The sequence below is a fragment of the Mercenaria mercenaria genome, chromosome 1, assembly GCF_021730395.1.
Source record: "Mercenaria mercenaria strain notata chromosome 1, MADL_Memer_1, whole genome shotgun sequence".
Classification (NCBI taxonomy): domain Eukaryota; kingdom Metazoa; phylum Mollusca; class Bivalvia; order Venerida; family Veneridae; genus Mercenaria; species Mercenaria mercenaria.
This window is the reverse complement of record NC_069361.1, coordinates 13,868,551-13,885,258: the sequence shown is the minus strand read 5'-3', so window position 1 is coordinate 13,885,258 and position 16,708 is coordinate 13,868,551. Positions and strand designations below refer to the sequence as shown.

The 16,708-nt window shown below is 36.2% G+C and overlaps 1 protein-coding gene across 1 annotated transcript in view; it reads left to right on the top strand.

Moving 5' to 3' along the window:
* LOC123544925 (putative ATP-dependent RNA helicase DHX57) overlaps nucleotides 1-14,909 on the top strand; it is a 59,722-nt gene extending 44,813 nt beyond the window's left edge. Inside the window, exons 19-27 of the mRNA XM_053540261.1 lie at nucleotides 559-649; nucleotides 1,307-1,402; nucleotides 3,126-3,209; nucleotides 3,616-3,753; nucleotides 6,940-7,054; nucleotides 7,836-7,897; nucleotides 9,434-9,523; nucleotides 11,354-11,497; nucleotides 14,271-14,909. Of these exons, the coding sequence (XP_053396236.1) occupies nucleotides 559-649; nucleotides 1,307-1,402; nucleotides 3,126-3,209; nucleotides 3,616-3,753; nucleotides 6,940-7,054; nucleotides 7,836-7,897; nucleotides 9,434-9,523; nucleotides 11,354-11,497; nucleotides 14,271-14,414 (964 nt within the window). The 3' untranslated portion in view covers nucleotides 14,415-14,909. The remainder of the gene's footprint in view (nucleotides 1-558; nucleotides 650-1,306; nucleotides 1,403-3,125; nucleotides 3,210-3,615; nucleotides 3,754-6,939; nucleotides 7,055-7,835; nucleotides 7,898-9,433; nucleotides 9,524-11,353; nucleotides 11,498-14,270) is intronic.
* Nucleotides 14,910-16,708: the final 1,799 nt, after the last annotated feature.

Genomic DNA, 16,708 nt, shown 5'->3' with positions numbered 1-16,708 from the left:
AGGTCACACTTAGATGTTAAAGGATAGTGCATTGATGGGCGTGTCCGGTCCATATCTTTGTCATCGATGGATGGATTTTCAAATAACTTGGCATGAATGTGTACCACAGTAAGACGATGTGTCACACGCAAGACCCAGGTCTGTAGCTCAAAGGTCAAGGTCACACTTAGACGTTAAAGATCATTTTTCATGATAGTGCATTGATGGGCATGTCCTGTCCATATCTTTGTCATTCATGCATGGATTTTAAAATAACTATGCATGAATGTGTGACACAGTAAGACAATGTGTCGTGCGCAAGACCCAGCTCCGTAGGTCAAAGGTCCTAAACTCGAACATCGGCCATAACTATTCATTCAAAGTGCCATTGGGGGCATGTGTCATCCTATGGAGACAGCTCTTGTTTTCATTACATTATGTTACAAACTCATGAACCATCAGCAGAGCAGATCCCTTTCTCTGTGTGAAAAAGTTACTTAACATTTGTAGCTCCTGTATTTGCAGACTAAAAGCTTCTTGAGTTCAGCTTTCAACAGATGGAATTTTGTTATTTTTCAGAATCGGAAAGTTGATGCTACTGGGAGCTATATTCAGATGTCTTGATCCGGCTTTAACAATAGCAGCTTGTCTCAGTTTTAAATCTCCTTTTGTAAGTACACTTTGACAGTAATATAATGAGGTTAGTCTCAGCTTCAAATCTTTTAGTAACTGCATGTAAATAGTGACATTTTGCAGGTATCTATACTGTGACTTTATCAGCTTTCTTTTGAATGTTTGCTCTCCAAAACAAGAGCTAAAGTGATATGCATACTTCAGTTGGTTTGTTGTAGAATATCTACACTTGTCAGTACTGCTAGGCACTTTGCCAAAATAGATTTGGTTTACTCTGGTAGTGATTTGTTCATACAAATAAACTCACATGTGGGAAAGCTAGCTTGTTTTCAATTTATATATTTCCCTTGATAGAACTGGACTCCAGATTTTGGCTAAAAAGATCTGTCTTTGAAATTGGTGATATTATGAACATTAGAACATGATTTTTTTGTCCCCCAAAAGTGTGTGGTGTGTGGGGGGGGGAGGCATTTAGATATACCCTTGTCCATCCATCCCTCTGTCCATTTGTCCAAAATTGTGTTGTGAATATCTCAAGAAATATTTGATCTAGAGTCTTAAAACCTCACAGAATTGTTATTAATAATGGGAAGTTGTGCACCTGGTGTTTTAATTGGGATTTCACACAACTAGGCCAGAATTGTGGCCCTTGACTTAGTCTACTACAGACTGATACTCTTGTCATTCATTTTAGGTCACACCATTTGGTAAGAAACATGAGGCCACAGAGAAGAAACTAGAGTTTGCAGCTGGGAACTCGGATCATCTTACAATGCTCAATGCTTATAATGTAAGTGTACTGGTTGCTTGAACCATATTTTTTTCAGATAAAATTTAAGCAATTGTTATGTTTTCTACAGACATCTATTCTCCCATTTATTTTCTCGAACCAAGTCCTATATACATATTATTTCATAGTGACTACCAGTTTATGGAGATCTAGGGACAATTGGTCAAGGGAGATTTAGGGACTACCAGTTTTGGGAGGTCTAGGGACTACCAGTCTGTTGACATATTGGGAAAACCAGTCTAAGATCTCTTAACTAAAAGTTAGGGATATTTCATGACGAGCAGTCTAGATCTCAGGACTACCCATAAGATTGCAAAGGATACTGCAGGTAACTGTTCATAGAATAACTAAAGCTATAACTTGCCCTTTCATTGGCATCTGTATCAACATTGATTTCTTTAGCATTTGAATGTAAGTTGGTAACTAAGTAACTACTACTTTGGATGGATTGAAACTTCACTCACTTGTTCACTGTGATTTGATGTACAATGCACATTTTTGGAAGAATTCACTGTTCTGTGTCACAATATTACATTTTGTGAGTCTGTTTTTAGCTCGACTATTCATAGAATAGTAGAGCTATTGGACTTGCCCATGCGTCCGCATCCGCGTCCCGATTTGGTAAAGTTTTTGTATGTAAGCTGGTATCTCAGCAACCACTTGTTGGAATGGATTGAAACTTCACACACTTATTCACTGTGACAAAACTGACCTACATTGCACAGGTTCCATAACTCTGTTTTGCTTTTTTACAAAATTATGCCCCTTTTTCGACTTAGAAATTTTTGGTTAAGGTTTTGTATGTAAGCTGGTGTCTCAGTAACCACTTGTGGGAATGGATTGAAACTTCACACACTTATTTACTGTGATAAATTGACTTACATTACACAGGTTCCATAACTCTATTTTGCTTTTTTACAAAATTATGCCCCTTTTTCGACTTAGAACTTTTTGGTTAAGGTTTTGTATGTAAGCTGGTATCTCAGTCCTCTCTAATTGGAATGGATTGAAACTTCACACACTTATTCACTGTCATGATCTGACATGCACAAAGCAGGTCCCATAACTTTATTTTGCTTTTTTTCAAAATTATGCCCCATTTTCGACTTAGAAACTTTTGGTTAAGGTTTTGTATGTAAGCTGGTATCTCAGTAACCACTTGTGGGAATGGATTGAAACTTCACACACTTATTTACTGTGATAAACTGACTTACATTGCACAGGTTCCATAACTCTATTTTGCTTTTTTACAAAGTTATGCCCCTTTTTCATCATAGAAATTTTTGGTTAAGTTTTTGTATGTTAGCTGGTATCTCAGTATCCAGTAATGGGAAAGGATTGAAATTTCACACACATGTTCACTGTCATAATATGACATGCAGTGCAAAGGGTCAATAACTCAACTTCGCATTTTACAAAATTATGCCCCTTTTTCAACTTAGGAGTTTTTGGTTAAATTCCTATATGTAAGCTGGTATCTCAGTACCCACTAATGGGAATGGATTGAAACTTCACACACTTGTCCACTGTCATGAGCTGATAAGCACTATGCAGGTTCCATAACCCTATTTTGCTTTTTTACTAAATTATGTCCCTTTTTCGACTTCCTTATTCATTCAGTCGACAAGGCTGTTGAATAGTCGAGCGTTGCTGTCCTCTGACAGCTCTTGTTTAATAGTGGACTATATTTTGCACGACTGTATTTCACAGGACTATATTTCAGGCATGGAAGGAGGCAAGGAAGAATAGTGGACATGAAGCATATCGTTTCTGTCAAGATAATTTTCTCTCAAAGAGGTCACTGGAGGTAAAAGTATATTTGTCACTTCTTTTGATTTTAAAAAAGAAAAATGGCTGAAAAAATATGATTACCTACAACCAAGAAATTATTTGCTTATCACTGGGACTGTTCTTGTTATATAATTGATATGGTCATAAACATAAATTTGTGCTTTAAGTTCGTACCTAATTTATACATAATTTGTTTTACACAACATATAAACTAATTTAAATTAGATTAATCAAAGTTTTTATTACAAGGAGGACGTGAATGATAATATTATTGGATTGAACCAGTGCATAGAATAGTGGTACAAGTTTGGTGTGTGCTTCCTTAATTTCTGCAGGAATCTAGCTGTTTTTTCACTAATTTAGGCCAAATATTTTATCTAGAATGTTTGATTGATTTATGTACATTGTATACATGTTTTCAGATGTTGTCTAGTATGAAGCAGCAGTTTGTAGAATTGTTGTCAGATATTGGATTTGTAAAGGAAGGAATATCCAGTAAAGATGTGGAGAGGGCTGCCAGAAATGGTGAAGATGGTGTCTCTACTATAACTGGACCTGAGGTAAGTTAAGTTATTTTCAGATACTAGGTTTGTGAAGGGGGAATTTTAGGTAAAGATAAAGAGGGGGCATCAAGAAATGGTGAAGATGATGTTGCCTCTATCAATGGACCTGACGTTTGAGTTGTGCCTTTGGGTTTTAAATACTTCTACCAGTCTCACTAATGATAGGAGATCCACTGTGCTTCCTCAAGACATAATTTCAGATCAATGTGGTTCTTTTGAATGGTTGTCCTGAAAAAGGAATGCTTGTACAGAGTGGTTCGATGCAGTGTCCATAACCACATCAGAACACCATTTGTAAATCAGTCATAGGACACCATCTATACTGCTGTTTCAAGATACCATTTATACACCAACCATAGGTTACCATTTATACACCAACCATAGGTTGCCGTTTAAACTGTTGTTTCAGGACAACATTTACACACTAACCATAGGTTACTATTTATACACCAACCATAGGTTGCCGTTTAAACTGTTGTTTCAGGACAACATTTACACACTAACCATAGGTTACTATTTATACACCAACCATAGGTTGCCGTTTAAACTGTTGTTTCAGGACAACATTTACACACTAACCATAGGTTACTATTTATACACCAACCATAGGTTGCCATTTAAACTGTTGTTTCAGGACAACATTTACACACCAACCATAGGTTACTATTTATACACCAACCATAGGTTGCCATTTAAACTGTTGTTTCAGGACAACATTTACACACCAACCATAGGTTACCATTTATACACCAACCATAGGTTGCCATTTAAACTAGGACAACATTTACACACTAACCATAGGTTACTATTTAAACTGTTTTTCAAAACAGCTCTTATAATAGAATGTTGTACATGTAATAGAAGTTAAGAATATTATATATGCAGTCAGAAGTAAGTACTTGTACATGTAAAAAGGGTCAGAACACTATACATGGTCAAGTTTTCAGTTATTGTTAGAAAATATTAACAGGTTAAGATATATAGACTTTTATATGAAGTGTGTATGTAATATCCTAAATGACAGCTTGTATGTTAAACTTGAAAATATGTGAGAGTAATGATAAAACTCAAGATAAATAAAAACTTTGCAGGCTTGACCTGCCTGCTTGACTTTGTAGCATGTGTAAATGTTGAGTTCTGCTCAACCCGGGGCTAGATGATGTGGACGGTAGCACCCATTTCCACTACCATCCATGAACAGGCTCAATCAAACCAAGCCTGCAACATTTTTATACCCCCACCAAACATGTTTGAGGGGGGTATATAGGAGTCAGTTTTGTCGCGTCCCGTCCCGTCGCGTCCCGAAATCTATTATCTCAGTTATTACCAAATGGATTTGATTCAGACTTAAAAAACATGTTCCACCTTATCACCCACATCATGTGACACAAGGTGCATAACTCTTGACACCAAGTTTTCATGAATTATGTCCCCTTTTACTTAGAATTTAAGGTTAATTTTGTTGTATTTTCACTATATCTCAGTTATTACTAAATGGATTTGATTCAAACTTAAAATAGTTGTTCCACCTCATCACCCACATCATGTGACATAAGGTGCATAACTCTGACACCATTTTTTTATGAATTATGCCCCTTTTACCTTAGAATTTAAGGTTGATTTTGATGTATTTTCACTTTATCTCAGTTACTACTAAATGGATTTGATTCAAACTTAAAATAGTTGTTCCACCTCATCACCCACATCATGTGACATAAGGTGCATAACTCTGACACCATTTTTTTATGAATTATGCCCCTTTTACCTTAGAATTTAAGGTTGATTTTGATGTATTTTCACTTTATCTCAGTTACTACTGAATGGATTTGATTCAAACTTAAAATAGATGTTCCACCTCATCACCCACATCATGTGCCCACATCATGTGACACAAGGTGCATAACTCTGACTCCAAGTTTTCATGAATTATGTCCCCTTTTACTTAGAATTTAAGGTTAATTTTGTTGTATTTTCACTATATCTCAGTTATTACTAAATGGATTTGATTCAAACTTAAAATAGTTGTTCCACCTCATCACCCAGATGATGTGACATAAGGTGCTTAACTCTGACATAAATTTTTTATGAATTATGTCCCCTTTTACTTTAAATTTAAGGTTGATTTTGATGTATTTTCACTATATCTCAATGATTACAAAATGGATTTTATTCAAACTTAAAAATAGATGTTCCACCTCATCACCCACATCATGTAACACAAGGTGCATAACTCTGACATAAATTTTTATGAATTATGTCCCCTTTTACTTTAATTTAAGGTTGATTTTGATGTATTTTCACTATATCTCAATTATTACAAAATGGATTTGATTCAAACTTAAAATAGATGTTCCACCTCATCACCCACATCATGTGACACAAGGTGCATAACTCTGACACCAATTTTTCATGAATTATTCCCCTTTTACTTAGAATTTAAGGTTAATTTTGATGTATTTTCACTATATCTCAATTACTACTGAATGGATTTGATTCAGACCTAAAACAGATGTTCCACCTCATCACCTACATCATGTGAAACAAGGTGCATAACTCTGACACTATTTTTCTTGAATTGTGTCCCCTTTTACCTAGAATTTAAGGTTAATTTTGATGTATTTTCACTATATCTCATTCTGATTGGCTTAGAGCCAAAGGGAAGTAACCTTTTTTAACCTTTGTACTGAGTTTCTTCCCCTTAAATTCCAGGAATAAGTCTATTTTTAGAAATCCTATTTTTAGATTTTCAATATTTTAGGTATTTTTCTAACTTTTTTATTATAAGTCCTATGTAAAAAGTAAAAACATTTTTCCGTGATAACATGGGTCGGTAAGACGCTTTTTTGTATTCACTTTTAGTGTATCTCTAATATTAGAGATTTAATATATTTACTAGTATTACTATACTAGTATTATACTAGTATTACTTATATGTGGAAGCCCAGGATGAAGTACTCCAAAGTATTTTTAAGATTCCTTATGGTTGCCATTCTTCTGTGACAAGACCGTATGGTGGGGGTATGAGTCACTCCTGTGACAGTTCTAGTTCGTTTTTGCCGTGTTGAGCGACCTGTGAAGTTTCCACTTTTTCTATATTTGCATCAAGGCCACCAATGTATTGTTAATATCTGGAAATTAGAGTACAGAGAAAATAGGATAATTGATGATTTCTGTTTATTTCAGGCCAATTTAAACTCCAAGAATCTGAAACTGATATCTGCTCTACTGGTAGGGGCCTTATATCCAAATATAGTTCAAGTTCTGACACCTGAGCAACAGTACACTCAAGTCGGAGGTGGTAAGTTTTGTGACCTACATGTTTCTTACACGTTTCTTACACGTTTCTCAGTAATGTAGCATACCAAGTGCTCATATTGAAAAACGCATGGATAATGTTGATTTTATTCAGCCATTTACCCCTTTTGAAACATGTTTGTTAAAAATACAGGAACATTTCACTTTATTAGACCTCATTTATGTCTTTAAAATTAAAAATAACTTAAAAATTGTTACATATTATCTCATTATTTCTCTACAGTTTTCTCCCAAATTATCTATGTATAAATTCACTACAAATTGACTTTGACATAGGTTAAGCTATTCCAACTGATTTAAGCAGTTACCAAATTAACTCACAGTAGATGTGCATATTTAATTACAATGGTGTTTCTTATTTCTAACAAGTATATTTCAATTTGGATCCATAATAATTACTGAGTACAGACTTTCAAACTCAACAGTTACTTGCAATGGTCCTTCACCAAGTTTTATTTAAGTCGCATTTTCATATTTTAAACTTCAAGAGGGCTTTCACAATCATTTAAAGCAGATTTCTGCAGTCAGTCAAGTTTTAAAACTTTTAAAAGGGGAAGTAACTTGTATAGGCTTGCTTACTGTAGTGAATTCATTTTCAAGAATGCAGTACTTTGGATATATTTACTAATGAATGCATTTAAAAACATGTATGTTTATAGATAATAGTTTAACATGCTTAGGGTATAACTTTTCTGGAAGATTCAGTTTTTGAAAAAATCCAACTAGTGCTTGTAGGTCATTAAAGATGACATTCTGTTTTGCAGGAACTGTTGCAGTAGCACCAAAAGCTGAGGACATCAGATTCAAAACCAAACCTGATGGTTATGTAAGTTATCTATATGTCTGAGTTTATTTTGAAGTAGACACTGCTATATCTGGAGTGTGTTTTTTTTTTTGAAAGCTGACACTGCTTTGTCTTGAATTTATTGGGAAGCTGACACTGCTTTGTCTTGAATTTATTGGGAAGCTGACACTGCTTTGTCTTGAATTTATTGCGAAGCTGACACTGCTTTGTCTTGAATTTATTGCGAAGCTGACACTGCTATTTCAAGAGTGTGTTGCGAAGCTGACACTACTCTGAATAAATTAATATTATCAAGTTTAATTGTTACTATTCATTGGAAACAGACACTGCTTTGTCTTGAGTTTAGTATTGCTACGTTTCACTGTAATCATTTACGGGGAAGCTGACACTGCAATGCCTGAGTTGCATACTGTCACTTTCACTGTTTTCATTCATGGGAAAGTGCTATATCTGACTAGCTTCATTGTTAATATTCTGGGAAGGTGACACTATCATGTCTGAGTTTTATGTTGTTTAGGAAGATCTGCATGTTTGATTAACTAAAATTGCCTGGTAGCATAATATCGTTAGCAGTAAATGTTGTCAGGAACCTATTACAATGTGTGTATTCAGTGTTAAACAGTCAGTGCTACAGTCTTCTTTTCCAGTTAATTTTGACAATTTTTTTTTTTAATTTTTTTTTTTTTGATTTAATGTCGCACCGACACATGTAGGTCATATGGCGACTTTCCAGCTTTAATGGTGGAGGAAGACCCCAGGTGCCCCTCCGTGCATTATTTCATCACGAGCGGGCACCGGGGTAGAACCACCAACCTTCTGTAAGCCAGCTGGATGGCTTCCTCACTAATTTTGCCAATAGATAGGTTTTGATGTAAAAAATTCAAAGAAATAACATAGAATAAGCTGAATTGTATGGACGACAAACTGTGAAAAATTAAGAAACGGACCTGTACATTTTATATGGCCATATGATTGAAAATAGTAAATGAACTTACATTAAGGAACTTTTTCTTCATACGAAAAAGTCATAAAAATGTGACTTTCCCATAGAAGCCCATTGTGACAAATTATAGGAGGACCAATATTTTCAAGTTGGTCTAACAAAAAATCAAGCACACATACCTATCACTTCCAGTTACTGAATTTCTTTTGGGTACGAGATGCTTTGAAAACATACAGTTTGATAAAATTCAACATTGTAAAGCAGTATTTTTTCAGACCTGCAGAACTACTTTAAATTTCCAGTGTTGATATTTGTGAGAAGCTGACACAGCAAAATTTTGAGTTTCATAGTGTCAAATTTCACTGTTAATCAATCACAGGAACCTGTTCACTGTTGAAACCTCTCCAGACTTTATATCACATAGGGTACTTCTTTATGACAAGTTAGTTTCCCATTCTGTTTCTGTTTTATCAAAAATGGTTGATAGCAGGTGTGAGAATATAGAATGATTTATTTCCTGCAAGTGTGCATAAATATACATAAATGATAAAGTTAAGAATTTGGTCTTTTTGTATAATATTTAAGAGTATTTATTTATGTTTTATATTTGTTAGGTAAAGATTCATCCATCATCAGTCAACTTTCAAGTGCGATTCTATGAGAGTCCTTATTTGGTGTACCACGAGAAAGTCAAAACTACAAGGGTAAGAGAGTGTAATACAATAGGGTTGTTATAACAGTACCTTGATTTATAATGTTGTAATCTACAAGGGTAAGAAAGTGTAATACAATAGGGTTGTTATAACAGTACCTTGATTTATAATGTTGTAATCTACAAGGGTAAGAAAGTGTAATACAATAGGGTTGTTATAACAGTACCTTGATTTATAATGTTGTAATCTACAAGGGTAAGAAAGTGTAATACAATAGGGTTGTTATAACAGTACTTTGATTTATAATGTTGTAATCAGCTTGGGTAGTTTTGCTAGGCCTGGACTCCACAAGGTGCCTGCGCTGAGTGCGATCTGGACTCCACAAGGTGCCTGCGCTGAGTGCGATCTGGACTCCACAAGGTGCCTGCGCTGAGTGCGATCCAGCCTGGCAAAATTCATGAAAGTTGAATGTTCCATGGCCCGCCCGCTTAGCTCAGTAGGTAAGAGCGTTGGTCTGTGGATCTCGGGGTCGTGAGTTTGATCCTCGGGCGGGGCGTATGTTCTCCGTGACTATTTGATAAATGACATTGTGTCTGAAATCATTAGTCCTCCACCTCTGATTCATGTGGAGAAGTTGGCAGTTACTTGCGGAGAACAGGTTTGTACTGGTACAGAATCCAGGAATACTGGTTAGGTTAACTGCCCGCCGTTACATGACTGAAATACTGTTGAAAAACGGTGTTAAACCCAAAAACAAACAAATGAATGTTCCATTGCAGATCAAGGAACTATTTTAATGACACTTATATTATATACATATACCTATGTCTGGTGTTATACCAGCCAGAACTGGTTATATTTTTGGATAAATAAAACTAAACCATAATAGGAAACAGTGAACTTTTTAACAGATGGAGCATCGAGGCGCCACCATTACGTCATTACTGATCGAATATTTTTTCGTTATCTAATTGGAGTTGAATACAGAGTTTTGTATTTGTAAGTAAACTACATGCTGTAATTGAGACGTTCAGTATTTTAGGGAGTAGAGAGTGATTCAAATACCCGTAAATACCTTAAACAGAAAAAAATGTAGTGACCAAGTTACCAATGATGTTTTATGTTTTGATACAGATAATTTAAGATTGATTCTCAGGTGCCATCAGAGTGGTGGCTCTGTGGTAGAACGGTAGTAGTGCCCATCTTGCATGTGAGAGGTCCGAGTAAGATACATGATTTGGTCATGCCAAAAACTTTGTAAGAAGGGAACATATTTACTATGTTTTACCTGTGTTTTACAGTGGTAATGCACTATAGTTATAGATAAATGGGTTGTTTTAGAGAAAAGAGGAACTTCCTGCATGTTGGTGTCAGTATTATTTACTTACTGTTACAACTAGATACCATCATGATACAACTGAAAATTGTTAAAACTACAATAAGCAAAAATACTTACACTTATCCCCCCACAAAAACTGGATCATACTAGTCAGTTTTTTATTGTTTATATCTGTATTTCATCTATATTGATTTCAAGTCCTCACGTAAAATATGATAATATGTTACTTTAGTTTTGTTTCTGTTACAAATAACACCAGATGTTAGCTGAATAAAAACAAGTGAAATTGTTAAACACTTCTTGTGTTCATTAACTTATCACAGTACAAAACAATATGACATAGGAACAGATGTTGTTTACCAAGTCTTAGTACACTATAACCTTGTGAGTGGTCGTTTCAAAATAACCCTTGGGTGACATGCTACAAGAATTGTACAAGCTAGCTGTAAAACTCAGATGAGTGATATAGGGCCAACATAACCCATTTGTTTCAGATATAATTATATTCCAGACAGCACAACTATTTACATATTTTATTTCAGATATATATTAGAGACAGCACAATGGTCTCTGTGTACCCACTGTTGTTGTTTGGGGGAGGTGAGATAGGTGTGGATCTGTCTCGAGGAAACTTTATTCTCTCTGTGGATGATGGTTGGATCAAATTTATGGCACAGTCGCATCAGGTCAGTTGTTCATCATTTGTTTATCAAATATTTAGAAAATTTACTAGCCAGGAACCAGTAGTCAGACAAACTTTGATGTTTTTCATTCAGTATATTTTTAGAAATCTTTTTACATAAATGAAACTCAGGCAATATATAGTTCAGCTCCTACAACATCTGCAGAAATAACCAGTACTACCTAGTGTTGTAAATTCTTTGCTTCCATGGGGCTTTTATAGGGCATAAAAAGTAGTAATTTTTCTTGTGTGGTAAACAAGTGGCCAGAAAATATTTTTAGTATGATTAACTGTTATTTTGATATAAAAATAGGTAAACTATTTATTTTTATTAGCTCACCTGAGCCAAAGGCTCATGGTGAGCTTTTGTGACCGCTCAATGTCTGTCGTGCATCCGTCAGCATTTTCCACCAGACTTCACAGGAATGATCCTTGGGTGGTCCCCTTTGAAAATTATTCAAAGAATTTAATTCCATGCAGAACTCTGGTTGCCATGGCAACCAAAAGGAAAAACTTAAAAAATCTTTTTGTCCAAAACCATAAGGCATAGAGCCTTGATATTTGGCATGTGACATCATCTAATGGTCCTCTATAAAGATTGATTAAATTGTGCACCTGGGGTGAAAAGAGGCCCCGTCCTAGGGGTCCCACGTTTTACATAGACTTATATAGGAAATTTTTTTTTTAAATTTACTTGTCTGAAACCACAAGACCTAACCCTTTGATACTTGGTATGTTGCATCTGGTGTGCATTCAAGTCTCAGTCTCTGTTGGTATTCTTTGCATTTCTTATATTATACAATCCTGAGTGTAATCTTTCTCGCTTATTTCAATTAATTCATTCAATCATTAGAATTTCATGAACCTTTTAGCAAAATGATAACCTTTCTGTAATACAGTTTTTAAAATGTTGTAAGATAAATAAAGTTGACATATTTTTTGCCACGGTACTGTTTTTCGCAAAAAGAGCTAATAATTAAATTCCCATTTGTTTTGTATGAGAACTACTACTCTGGAGCTACTTATATACCATATATAAAGAGAATACATCTTGCAAAATTTACATAAACATGTTGTCATCACAACTTATTACAACAGCTGTTCAAAACAAAAAACGTTTTCTGAAATATTGCATGTTAAACGTCTTGTTAAAACATTACTTCTTGTAAGATGAAATTGATGTATGCGAAGAAGAAACTACATTACATGCTTGTTTCATTAATCCCCAGCCACGAGTGGTTGGGGGTTATAGAAATGGTTTCCGTCCGTCCTTCCTCTTTCAGTCCTTCCGTCCATCTGTCCGTAACACTTGTGTCCGCTCCATATCTCCTAAACCCCTTGAAGGATTTTCATGAAACTTGGGTCAAATGATCACCTCATCAAGACAATGTGCAGAACCCATGATTCAGCCATATCAGCTCAAGGTCAAGGTCACAACTCAAGGTCAAATGTTTGAGCCTTCCATTTTGTGTCCGCTCTGTATCTCCTAAACCCCATGAAGGAATTTTATAAAACTTTGGTCAAATGATCATCTCATCAAGACAATGTGCAGAACTTATGAGTCAGCCATACTGACTCAACATCAAGGTCACAACTAAGGGTCAAAGGTTTGAGCCTTCTATTTTGTGTCCGCTCTGTATCTCCTAAACTCCTTGAAGGATTTTCATGAAACTCTGGTCAAATGATCACCTCGTCAAGACGATGTGCAGAACTCATGAGTCAGCCATGTTGGCTCAAGGTCAAGGTCACAACTCGGGGTCAAACGTTTGAGCCTTCCTTTTTGTGTCCGCTCTGTATCTCCTAAACCCCTTGAAAGAATTTTATAAAACTTGGGTCAGATGATCACGTCATCAAGATGACGTGCAGAACTCATGAGTCAGCCATGCCCGATCAATGTCAAGGTCACAACTTAGGAAAAAAGTTTTGAGCCTTCCATTTTGTGTCTGCTTTGTATCTCCTAAACCCCTTGAAGGATTTTTATGAAACTTTGGTCAAATGATCACCTCATCAAGAGGATATGCAGAACGTATGATTCAGCCATGTTGGGTTAAGGTCAAAGTCACAACTCAGGGTCAAAGGTTTGAGTCTTCCATTTTGTGTCCGCTCTGTATCTCCGAATTCCCTTGAAGGATCCATATGAAACCTGGGTCAAGTGGTCACCTCATCAAGACGATGTGCAGAACTCATGAATCAGCCATGCAGGCTTAAGGTCAAGGGCACACCTTAGGGTCTAAGGTTTGAGCCTTCCATTTTGTGTCCACTCTGTATCTCCTAAAACCCTTCAAGGATTTTCATCAAACTTGGGTCACAAGATCACCTCATCTAGAACTCATGAGTCAGCCATGTCAACTCAAGGTCAAGGTCACAACTCAAGGTCAAAGGATTGAGCTCTGTATCTTCTAAACCCCTTGAAGGATTTTTATGAAACTTGGGTCAAATAATCACCTTATCAAGACAACGTGCATATTTCATGAGTCTGCCATGTCAGTTCAAGGTCAAGGTCACAGCTCAGGGTCAAAGGTTTACCCTTTCACCATCCCTAACAGTGGCGGGGGATTTAGCTGTCTTTCAGACTGCCTTGTTCAGACTTAAACTGGTTCCTTTACCTAACATCCTGTATTTCTTCCCAGAAATATCAAATAAAATTTTCAGAATACAGCGCCAGGAGCTGAACAAAGATGGTTATTTTTTGCTATCCAAAGATGTAATTTCATAAAAAGTGTGTTGTTGCATTTGTCTACATACATAACTGATGACGGTGTTGTTTACAATTTCAGATAGCAGAGTTAGTACGGGAGTTACGCCTTGAACTAGATCACTTGTTAGAAGATAAGATAAAGAACCCACACATGGACTTGTGCACATGTCCTAGGGGCAGTAAAATCATAGACACAATAGTTAAACTGATCACAACACAGTGAAAATTGTACAAAAGAAAAGGAAATATACATTTATAGAAATTACAACTTTGTTTTTATCTGTTAAGAAATATATAAATGGTAGATGTAGACACTGTTATTAGCTGGCTGTGACGAAAGTCACTAGATCTGTTGTGATGCCACTAGCGTTGGTGCTGTATGTAGGTACACACTTTACAATTCGCAGCTAGCTAACATCTTAGTTTCCATCCTGTTGAAATGATACTTGGTATACATCATCCTCATGAAAAAGAAATGCACACATTGTTGGAAATTTCATTATTTTTGGTCTTTGAAAATATTTAAGCTACATCAGAACTTGAATAATATCAGTCTATTTGAAATGAATCTTTTTTTACAACATGAAGTAGACATTTACATATTATTAGCTATTTCATTGAGTTTTGTGTCTCAAAAAGTATTTTACTTGTAGTCATGAAAACATAAAGAATATATGTAAATAGACTGTACAATGATATAAAATATTATTGCTGAGCACATTAGGCTTTTTTGGAAATTCTGTCCACAAGGTAAAGAGTTAAAGCCCTTGAAAGCTTGTGCTTGCACATATCTCAGAAAGTACTTGATCTGGAGCCATGTTGAATATTGTTTAGCTTCATGTGAAGTCATGCACATGGGATTTTACTTGATATTTAAACCCTCTGTTTTCCCTCCTGCCCTCCAAAAAACTTGTTTTAACCTTTTCTCTCTCAGTTTCTTTTATCGTGTGTTTCTTGATGATATTTTATAGTATCCATTCATCTCCCCCCATTCCCCCCCCCCCACCCCCCAGGAGGACTCGCATCCCCAACCCAAGATAATATAAAAGTTTACATAGTTGTCCATTTTTATTTTTTTTTGACGGTGATATATACACTATACAGTGACAGTAAGTGGGAGCATTGTCATTTTGATAGAATTTTATCTCCCTTTTTATGCCCCCACTTTTGGGGGGGCATATAGATTTGCCCTTGTCCATCCATCCGTCCGTCCAAGAATGTTGTGTCGTGCCTAGCTCCAAAAGTATTTGACGTAGAGTCACAAAACTTTACAGAAATGTTGGTCAGCATGTGTAGTTGTGCACCTGGGGTTTCGCATCCAGATTCATTCAAACATGTAGGAGTTATGGCCCTAGACTTTGTAAAAATTGGTCATTTTAATGTTGTGTCGCGCCTAGCTCCAAAAGTATTTGACATAGTCACAAAACTTTACAGGAATGTTGGTCAGCATGTGTAGTTGTGCACCTGGGGTTTCGCGTCCGGATTCATTCAGTCGTGTAGGAATTATGGCCCCTGACTTAGTAAAAAATTGGTCATTATACGCCCGAAGGGACGTATTATGTTATGACGCTGGTGTCCATCTGTCGTCCGTCCGTCCGTTAGCAATTTCGTGTCCGCTCTGTAACTCTTGAACCCCTTGAAGGATTTCAAGGAAACTTGACACAAATGTTCACCACACCGAGACAATGTGCAGAGCGCATGTTTTGGATGTCTCGTTTCAAGGTCAAGGTCACACTAAGGAGTCAAAGGTCATATCAGTTTGTTTCGTGTCCGCTCTGTAACTCTTGAACCCCTTGAAGGATTTCAAAGAAACTTGACACAAATGTTCACCACACCAAGACAACGTGCAGAGCGCATGTTCCAGACAACTCGCTTCAAGGTCAAGGTCACGCTTAGGGGTCAAAAGTCATATCAGTTTGTTTCGTGTCCGCTCTGTAACTCTTGAACTGCTGGAAGGCTTTCAAAGAAACTTGGCAGAAATGTTCACCACACTGAGATGATGTGCAGAGCATATGTTCCGGATGACTTGCTTCAAGGTCAAGGTCACACTTAAGGGTCAAAGGTCATATATGACTTTGCTTTGTGTATATTGCTCTGCATTTCAGTACTCTTGTTTTTATTTGGCAGATCCCTTTTGTTCACTTACAATAATTTTTTTTTTAATTACTTCCCGTTTATGTTACTATAAATATCTTATTTTGAAACTTTTTTATTCTTGGCCATAGGGAAAAACCGAGACCACTTTTCTGTGGTACAACATGGATGGTGCCTCTAATTTTTAGGTGTATTTTTTACATACCTGTACCTGATAAGGATTTTTTTTGTGGACTTTGAATATTTTTTTTTGTGGACTTAGATTTGTTTTTTGAGTCGGCTAAAGGCTGAAAGCCTTTTGACGAGTCCTTGCTATCCAACGATTCTCTAAATGGACCGAATAACATGTGAAGGGATGTAGTTCCATTAGATTTCTCAAATTTCAAACAGTTCACTGCATGAATGAAGTTAAGTTGTGTCAAT